General features: G+C 43.8%; 1 protein-coding gene across 1 annotated transcript; it reads right to left on the reverse strand.

Moving 5' to 3' along the window:
• Window positions 1-4416: 4416 nt before the first annotated feature.
• On the reverse strand, window positions 4417-9375 carry LOC147638999 (pentatricopeptide repeat-containing protein At4g19191, mitochondrial-like). Its single transcript, XM_086786407.1, has 2 exons — window positions 9275-9375; window positions 4417-9117 (listed from the first exon to the last, which is right to left on the reverse strand). Coding segments are annotated over exons 1-2 (2754 nt in total). The 5' UTR covers window positions 9276-9375; the 3' UTR covers window positions 4417-6364.
• Window positions 9376-10888: the final 1513 nt, after the last annotated feature.

Raw genomic sequence — 10888 nt, forward strand, 5'->3', positions numbered from 1 at the left:
GGGTGCTAAAACATCTTTTAAAAGCCTAACGCTTCAATGCTAGCAACTCTATCATTTGGGTCCCGCAAAATAACCCTCAAAGGTTGGCCCAATCTACACACACCAAGCCAATACATGTCCAATCCACGCGGCTGGTTTTGCGGCCAATGAGGAACCAACTCCCCTCTTCATCAACCATATCCCACGGACTTGCCCCTACACAAAGTCTAGGCACTCACAAATTCAATTTGCCCAATTCTTTCAACGAAAAATGTTGTCGGCATGTTGTCCACGACCTACCACGTGTCATTGCCACCATGTCATCATTGCTTGCCATGTGGCATTGACACATGGCACCTACATTTACCCATACATGATATCGTGTGTACCACAGGTGAGGTGTCACGTTCTACCCCACTTGCATTGCTATTATCCTCAAGTCCATAGTGTCCATATAAAGTGCCCTTCTATAAAATAAAAAGATCCAAGCAAAGCTCATCCAAGACACCCAATATCCTGAATACTACAAGACCACTTTGCGTCCCATGCGAAGGCTTACATTCTGTCGATGCCTCAACACAGACCTACAAAGAAACCTAATGAATGACTAACTTCTGGCTCATCTAGCACTTTTTCATCTATCCAAGTGTCCAAGAAAAAACAAGTGCAGACCACTGTATACTTTGGTAGCCCACGGGAAGAATACTACAAAGAGGCTTGGAAAAACTCCACTATCCACACTCTAGCCACTAATGCATTGGCTTAGATAAATCACAATACCTGCTTACAGCAACACCAATGCACCTTGAAGGAAGAAAGTAGAACCACGAACACGGCTCCTTAGAAGCGTTGCACCAAGGGAGGTGACCTACACCACAAATATTAGAAAGAATCCAAATAATGACTTTTCCCAAACCTAGATTTGTGCCACTCCTAGAGCCTAGGGACTCTACCCTATTCAAGTAGTCAACGAACATGGGGTGCCAAAAAAGAAAAGAAAAAATTATAGGTTCACTAGACTCTGATACTAATTGTAAAACACGTGTGCCCATAAGCTAGGGTTTTAAAAAAAAGAGTGCAACAACGGAATCACACACAACACACACGAGTCCTAAACTACTGTCTGTATTGTATGTACAAGAAAGAAGTAATACAACTGAACCTCTAGTACAATGGATATGGCTGAGTGGTGAGAACATCAACTACAGCCCTATGATCTACTATACACTCCTGGCTAGCACTTCACCTATAGAGAAGCCCACTCTGTGAAGTCCAACGTTGAGGAAAGTAGATGATTATGATGGTTTGGCTATACCCACGTATATATATATGCACCAATGTTACTGGTCGGCCAGTATATGTTGTCAACCTGTTGTCCACGACTTGCCCCATTCATCCATCACCTACCATGTGGCACTTGCGCCTACCACGGGCCTGTACATGCAATCCTCTATGTACCAAAGGTGAGGTGTGTTACAAGTGGTGTTTGTCATGTTTAGTAGCTCATAATCTTGTTTATGGTTAATCCAAATCCGAGAAATGTGCCTCCCTATTATAGGATATCTTCTCCATCCATCCCCTGCCTGTCTGTTGATGGGTAGGGGAATGTCTGTAAAGTCCCTTGAAGTGGCTCTCTTTACCATAGCACCGCTCTGTTCTATCAGCTGCAGGGATATGGAGTACTCCTAAACTTCCTATTGGGTGGCTAGATGAAGGCAATAGTTGAGTGGCCACGTTGCTTTCTTTCTTCCATACCAAGGTTGTCACGTCTCTCTCTCACAAGTGACCAGGTAAATCAGCCCACGAACCAAGAAAAAGAAAAGCCAAGTGAGGGAGAGAGAGAAAGAGAGCAATATCTACGCACCAGGGCTTGCAAACCACGATGAGAGAGAGAGAGAGAGAGAGAGAGAGAGAGAGAGAGAGAGAGAAGCCGATCTCTAGTCTCCACCCTTGCTTCCATCATCGGCCGTGCACTCCTCTACTGCTCCATGTCCCCCCAGAAGTGAAATAATAATATTTTAACTTGGACCAGAGGGCCAAAAACGCCTGCTGATGCTTTTTCTTTTAAAAGTTACGCGATGAAAAAGCTAAAAGCGCTCACTTATGCTTTTATTTAAAAATAAAAAGGTTTTTAGCTTTTAAAACTCCAAAAAGCTGCCTACGTCCAAGAAGAGGGGAGTCCTATGTGCAAAAAGCGGATCCCCAAGCATGTCCACCGCGTGTAACCATCTGGCCATGAGCTATCCGGCATAATGCCAAACCCTAGCACGCCACCCAAAATAGTGCCATCAGAATTGCTGCCCAAAAAGCTACTGGCAAGCTGTCCATGAAGCCAGTGCCCAAAACTAATGCCATCCACCATTGTCCACCATGTTCCCGTGCACACTTGCATAATGTCAAGAGAAAAACACAGGGCAATAACATACCCCCCTCTTGAAAAATGGCAAGCATCCTCAATTGCACTCAATGGCATAGTAAGGCATCCGTCTAGCAGAGACGCCTCATATAACAAAAGCAATCGCCCTCAAGTGCACCTGGGTGATATAACAATCATCCTACACAATAGGGTTATGCCCTCACGTCAAAGTGACATGAGACTCTTGCATGTTCCATAAGAACCTGCAGCAAAAGTCTAAAAACCAAGTGGAAACACAGAACTAGTGTTAGCCAAAAACAAAACCATGCATCATTCCGCATATGACACACATATATGCATTCGCAAGCACTCTAAAGTAACAGTCAAGGGCTGCTCGCAAGCCTTACGCCCATGGCCATCTCGCAGGACCCACGACTGGTGGTACATCATGAGCATATGAAAGCACCCAATGCATCCAAACATCCATTGTGTACTTTCCACATATATCCCTCGTGATGCTTTACCCACTACTCGTATGGCCATCCCACAAGACCCACAACTAGTGGTACACCATCAATATAGTAAAGTACATGATGTATCATAACCACATATATTCCTCACATGACACAATCCGGATTTCCCCATGTATTCCCAAGAGTACCAGGATCCAATGGCACTAGAATACAATAATACCTCAGAAAGTGTACGAATACATGCACAAGTAGAGTTTGATCCATATACCCATGAACCAAACCAACTCTAGGACTGCTCACAAGACTTACGCCCTCCATAGAGTCTTGAAGTGTTAACTCAGGTTGTTGTAGACTTTGAGCTCAACCAAACCATGCCATTCCAAAGGAGACCAGCTCCACAAATAGCATCCATCTCAATATCCAATTGACCAATCCTGTGGTTGGCGGTTAGGCATCCAACGACAAGAGAGTGGCAAAATTCATATAGGCTACTAAAGGGTAGGCAAACATTAGTTCCAAAGGCCAAAACCAACTCTGTTAACCATAGGTGTAGATAGAGTTATCCATAGTTGCAATTATAGTTCATTCTGAACCATACACAACTTTACCATCTCATGTGACTAGTAAACAATATCATAGAAGTCCCATCAACAAATGTACTGTCAGCTGTCAGTACCTTCAGGTGAGACAAAAGCTGCACCAACTAGATGACATCCGAGCTTGTCTGTAACAAGGGAGCGGAGGTGCTACCCCCCTCTTGAGCATCAAGCATTGCTCCAGACCCAGCTCTGCTGAACCTGAATGATCCCATAATGGTCACTCCAACCGAAAAGCTTCAAGACAAAGTTGAAATACCTAGGTGAATCTGCTAAGTCACCTCCTCCTGTCACTTCGCATCTATAGGTGAATAATCCATAAACATCACCAGATAACGATGTGACACTTTGCCTCTTACTTTTCCTATCCTGTAGTGCCAATATCTGTACCAGCGTATGCACTTCCTCAAGCTCTTCCCTACTGGTTGCTGCTCATCAGCAATATCCTCAAGCACCCAGAACCTGCTTGCACTCCACCCAAGTGGTAAACCACTGCTAAACATAGTAGATCACCACTGCTAAACATAGAAAGAAGCTACCTTCCGAACCTATGAAACCTCCGTGAAGATACCACCGGTGACAAACTGTCGAAAGCCATAGCCTTCAACCCATCTTTTGCACCATAACACTTCAACTGCTTCTTGTTCCTGGCCGACTACTTCTTATCCTTGGTGTCTTTTCTTCTAGACTTCATCCTCAGCGTTTCCCCTTTTACCTAGCACAGGCAAAGATACACAGTCTGGCACTGACTGCTGCACTTCCTTTTCTCTTCGCTTTCTGGCATGTTGCTGAACTTACAGCAAAGCGACCACACTCAAGACAACCACGAGCTCACCCCCTTGGAAAAGTTGGTGATTGTCTCGGCAACAGAACCTTGGAACCGGCCTGCAATAAAAATCAAAGGACAATGATCAATCTGTCCCACAAACACACATGCTTAAGTTGTAAATGCGGTAAAGAAAGCAAACACAAGGGAGCTAGAGTGCTCTTGTAGATAGTACATGAACACCGATTGGCCCCAAAACGCAGTGGCGCCCCTTGCGGTATTTCTTTAATTGATTAGAAGAGCTTTGATTACAATATGGCTGGGAACTCAGCTAGCACAGAAGAACACTTCAAGCCTGCCAAGAACCTATAAACTCAAGCCAAGGAAAAAGGAACCAATACCATAGCCAAACTCCTCCATGAGCACCCATCCAGTTCCTGTACCATGGCCTCATGTTCCCTCGGCATCCACAAAACAGTTCCAGCCATTGTCCACATCAAAAGACTCTCACACATTGTGTCCTGCATATAGAAGCTTTCCCCCACGATCAGGGCTGCCACAACTACCCATAGTCTCTCACCCTATGAGCAGCACACATCTCGATACTTCCAGTGCTCCTGTCTCACAGCAAAGACTCTAATCTGTTTCCAAAAGAGAACTCGCGTTATTTCAGCACAGCATACCATAGAGAAGGCACACTTGTACAACACCTCCCTGCTTTCCAAAGGTCTTCTCCATCTCTACCATGGATCCCTCAACCCCTTTCCCAAACAACAATAGGGCTGTACCAAACCACATGTCCTTCCCTATAACCACAGCTTGCATGTAACTAATCTTCTCAAGAAACCTACAACCTGTTCACATGAATCCAAAGACATGTTTCCACATGAAACCAAAGTCTTGTTTCCACCTGAAACCAAAGACCTGTATCCCATAAACCATAGGCTTGTTTCCTAGAAACCAAAGTGTTGTTTCCTTTCGAAAACCAATGTACGGTTTCCATGAGAAATCCACAGATACACCATCCAAGCACGGTGCCAAAACCAGGGCTGTTTTCCACAGCAACACCCTGTGCTTTTTCCATAACCCAGAGAGAGAAAGATAGAGGACGTGTCAAGCAACCCCTGAATACACATAAGTTCGAGACGAAGAGGAACAACACATCTCTTCCATGAACATCATCCTGTGCATCTTAGCTTGATCTTCTGTATCCAAATCTCTTCAACTGTGATGGCACTTCCAAGTTGAACGATCTTTGATCAGCCCCAAAGAACAATCCAACTGTCGAGTCACACTGCTTTCTTTCTTCCATACTAAGGCTGTCATGTCTCTCTCTCACAAGAGACCAGGTAGATCAGCCCACGAACCGAGAAGAATAAGAGCCAAGTGAGGGAGAGAGAGAGAGAGAGAGAGAGAGAGAACAATATCCACACACCAGGGCCTGCAATCCACGATGAGAGAGAGAGAGAGAGAAGCAGATCTCTAGTCTCCACCTGTGCTTCCATCATCAGCCGTGCACTCCTCTACTGCTCCACGTCCCCCCAAAAGTGAAATAATAATATTTTAATTTGGACCAGAGGGCCAAAAACGCCCACTGATGCTTTTTCTTATAAAAGTTGTGCGACGAAAAAGCTAAAAGCGCTCACTTATGCTTTTATTTAAAAATAAAAGCTTTTTAGCTTTTAAAACTCCAAAAAGCTGCCTGCGCCCAACAAGAGGGGAGTCCCACGTGCAAAAAGTGGATCCCCAAGCCTGTCCATCGCGCGCAACCATCTGGCCACTGATGAGCTGTCAGGCACAGTGCCAAACCCTAGCACGCCGCCCAAAATAGTGCCGTCAGAATTGCTGCCCAAAAAGCTACTTACAAGCTGTCCATGAAGCCAGTGCCCAAAACTGATGCCATCCACACTGTCCACCGTGTTCCCGTGCACACTTGCATAATGTCGAGAAAAACACAGGGCCGTAACACCTGAAGCTGTCAACTGATGTGAAGGAGCCATCCTTTGTTGGAAGCAGCCATTATTTGACTAGCCCAAAGCTATCAACTGATATAGAATGGCCAGCCCTCTGTTTGATCTACCTGCGTTTCTTCCACTCTAAACACCATTCTTCAATCACCAGTCTGTTTACTAACAACACACTCTGGAAACCAACAAACACTGTCTCCTGCCCTCTATAGTTTGTTCTTTGCTTCTCACAGTTTTCGTGCATCGTCCCACATGTCAGCTGCTGCATAGATATTTGCAAGAGTTGTGTATGGTCCATCATTAGTTGGATCCAATGTGAAGACATGGTTGGCAACACGCACTGCTCGTTTCACATCACCATGGATTTTGCAGGAACCGAGGAGGCATAACCATATAGTAGGATTCTTTTCAAATGGCATATTCTTGATCAAGTCTTCTGCATCATCCAAGTGTCCTGCACGACCAAGGAGATCGACCATGCACATGTAATGGTCCAATGTGTATGTCAAGCCATGGTCGTGCTTCATAGACCTGAAATAATGTCTTGCATCATCGACCTGTCCTGCATGGCTGCAAGCAGTAAGCACACTGTGAAAGGTGATCTTGTCAGGCTTGATGCCAACATGTAGCATCTGATTGAAGAGACCTAGAACCTCAATATAATGCCCATTTTGGGCACAGGTTGCAATCATGGTGTTCCAAGAGATCAAATCACGCTGGGGGAGTCTCTCGAACATAATCCTTGCATCTGTCATGCTCCCAGACTTGCCATACATATTGACAAGGGCATTTCCCACTTCGGTTTCCCTCTCATGTCCACCCCCCACAACACCAGCATGGATCTTCCATCCCTCATCTAAAGCTTCTAAGCCTGAGCACGCATCAAGAGCACAAACAAAAGTAATGTAATTTGGCTTCAAACAGTCGAGCTGCATCTGATAAAACAAACCCAGGGCCTCTTTGTAACTTCTGTTTTGTGCACACACTGCAATCATAGCACTCCAAGAAACCACATCACATTGGGACATTTTGTTAAGGACAACCTTTGCATCATCTAGACTCCCACACTTCCCATACATGACAGTGAGGGCATTGCCAACAGCCACGTCCCCTGAAAATTCACTATCAACTATTGCAGCGTGAATCGTCTGCCCTTCTTCAAGAACTGCCAGGCTTGCACATGCATCAAGAGCACATACAAAAGTAGCAAGATTGGGCTCTAATCCCGCTACATACATTTGGTGGAAAAAGTTAAGAGCCTCCTTGCTCTGCCCATTATGTGTACATGCTGCAATCATGGCATTCAAAGAAACAACATTTCGATGTGGCATCTGTTTCCACACACTCCTTGCATCATGCAAACTTCCACATTTTCCATACATACCGATAAGCGCAGTGCCTACAACCAGGTCTGTTTCATATCCATGTCCCGTCACAATTGCATGAATTGTTTGTCCCTCTTGAAGGAAATCCATACTTGTGCACGCATCAAGAGCACACACAACGGTAACATGATTTGGCGTGAATCCCTCTGTCCTCATCTGATGGAAAATATCTAAGGCTTCCTTGGCATTCCCATTTTTAGCACATGCTCCAACCATGGCACTCCAGGTGATCACATCACGCCGTTGCATCTCATCAAAAACATCCTTAGCATCATCAAGGCTCCCACACTTGCCATACATATCGACAAGGGAAGTCCCTACGACGACATCACCTTCATAGTAGCTGATTACTAGAACAGCATGGAGCTTCCATCCTTCTTCCAAGTGTGCTAAGCCTGCACATGCATCAACAGCACTAATAATAGTGACACGATTCGGTTTAAACCCCGCATGCTCCATTTTGTGGAACAACTCCAGCGCCTCCTTGCTGTCCCCATTATGGACACATGCAGCAACCATAGCACTCCAAGAAATCACATTCCTTTGTGGCATCCCACTAAACACTCTCTTTGAATCATCAAGACTCCCACACTTACTGTACATATCAATGAGAGCAGTTCCCACCACAATATCCCCCTCAAATCCACTTTCAATGACGGAGCGGTGAATGCCATGCCCTAGCTCTAGAGCTCGGTTGATGGCACATGCATCAAGGATGCAAACAAAGGTGGCCTGATTTGGCAAGAAGTCATAAGTCTGCATCTTGTCAAAAAGGTCCATTGCCTCCTTGCCATGCCCATTATGGGCATACACTGCAATCATGGCATTCCAAGAGACCACATTCTTGTGAGGCATTCCGTCAAACACAACACTCGCATCAGCCAAACGTCCACATTTTCCGTAAAAGTTGACGAGCGCGGTCCTAACAATGACATCCCCGTAATGCTCACTATCAATAATAGCACCATGTATTAGTCGTCCTTCCTCTAACAACCCAGAGCTGATACATGCATTGAGAATGGAGACAAATGTTACATGGTTGGGTTTGAAATCATCATCCTGCATGTGATGGAAAAGCACCATGGCTTCTTGGTAAAGGCCATTTTTCACATATGTATTGATGAGGATGTTCCATGAATACAGGTTGATGCTAGGCATGTCATCGAACATGGCTCTGGCATCCTCCAGGCTACCGCAGTCTCCATACATTTGGATGAGGCAGTTGCCGACAAAAGTATCATCGTCAATTTGGTTGATGCTCAGTTGAGCATGAAGCTGTCTACCAGATGCCAAATCCTGAACTCCACCATAATGTCTGATGATAGAGGCAAGGGATACAAAGTTATTTGTTTGAATGGGCAATTGAATTATGTCAAACAGCTCAGTGTAAGGCCCAACTGTAAGGTTACAATGTTTGTTATCATGAGGTTGTGGCTGCCCAGAAGGCTTTTGAAGCTGGGCACCCGTACCCTTCCACGTGAAATCATGTATTACCATGGAGGGCTTATTTGTTTGAAGGCTGGGGGGTTCTTCTGGCATTTTTTCTGCCAGAATTGGCCAGTTGAAACCCACCCAACTGTCTGTGATACTAGCCACTGCCATTGCAGCCAATGAGATTTTCAAAAAAATATCCAGAACATTACAGCAAATGAAATTGCCCTAAAAACACCACTAAATTACAGGGAAAAATTGCTCAATTACAACAAAAAAAAACCCTGTAGTACTGCGGTTGTTGACCTGAGGTTTACATACTTGTTTGTAACAGGAAAAATCATGATAATCAGCAGAAAAGACCGCGAAGCGACCTTTCGTCTAGCTAACTTGCCACAATCATAAAGCTTTTTTAATTCTGCAAACAAAACATATTTACACATACGTAATATATTTACAATGTAGTAGATACATTTTACATTAGTTTATTATAAATTATATGTTTTATAAAACATATAATTAATATAAACACAATTAAATTTATTTTAAACTTATAAAGATTTCATGAACTTATTTTGAGCGCGCTCTCTCTCTCTCTCTCTCTCTCTCTCTCTCTCACACACACACACACACACACACACACATTTTTGTGGTATTATTACAAAACATAAATAAAAATTATTACAATGTTTTAAAAATAAAGTATTGTATAAATTTTAATATTATATTTGTGAATATAAAATCTATCCTTGCAATATAATACCAACAAGTAATCATATATATTTGATGTGGCCATGTGGATTGTTAAGTGATACATATTGTATGATATATATTTAATATATATTACAAGAAAGAAAAAAGTACCAAGGTCCATTATTAGCCTACATTCTCCCTATTGATGATGTAAACATGTATAGACATCATGTGGCTGATCAATCCCCAAATGGCAATAAGTCCAAAGCTTTATGAAAAAATTAAAACTTCTCTCGTGAGCGAATCTTCATAAACTTATCTCTGCCACATTATCGTGTATAGAGATAGAAGCTAGGCTAATTGCTCGTGTAATGAGCCTCTCCCTAACATAATGATAATATACCTCAATGTGCTAACACTAGGTTCCTTGCAAAATGGTTGGCTATAAGTGAAGATGGATGTTAAAACCCTAAAGATCTCTCTAGCTAATCATAATGCATAAACATACATAATCCAAGCATATACTCATCCACTCGACCCCCGAGCCCAAGGGTGCATACATCAACATAATGAAGAACCACATACCCAACCTTGGTATCCCATACCACCAAGAAGTATGTCTTCAATCACATAGCTCTAGCATGAAATGGCAAGAGAGTAGATACAATGCTCTACACAAGAGAACATCCTTTGAGAGTGCCCCATGCCCCTATTATATAGGAGAGCATTCAAGTGACTCTTGACTCTCCATTTCCAAAGTGACTCTTGCCCTTCCATTTTCAGAGTGACTCTTGGCCTTCCATTTCCATATGTGACCCTTGGTTGCCTGACCCTAACCTCAACCCAAGGTTAGGCCTAACCCTAGTCCCACTAGAGCATGTTCCCATGCTCCCATGCTCACATGCTTAGGGTGGATTAGCCTCCTAGTATATGCACTATCTTGCCTAATTCGATTTGCCTACTTCGATTAATTAAACACAATCGCTTCTCCAAACACCGGTTTGCCTAATTCGATTAATCAAACACAATCGCTTCTGCAGCTTAAGTTCTTTTAGCCTGTGTGTCACCACCACCACTGTCAATCGAGTCTCCTGCACACTGCCTTTGCCAACCAATTATGTAGCAAGCAACAGTACATCATGCACACCATCTACACTTGTTGAGACGCTGGATAACTAGTAGCCAGTCCCATGTTTGCTGAAGGAAAGAACCCACATTTCGACTACCAAGGTTAGCCATTAT

This window comes from Cibotium barometz, chromosome 4 (genome assembly GCF_041138505.1).
Source record: "Cibotium barometz isolate CiBa-2024 chromosome 4, ASM4113850v1, whole genome shotgun sequence".
Lineage (NCBI taxonomy): Eukaryota > Viridiplantae > Streptophyta > Polypodiopsida > Cyatheales > Cibotiaceae > Cibotium > Cibotium barometz.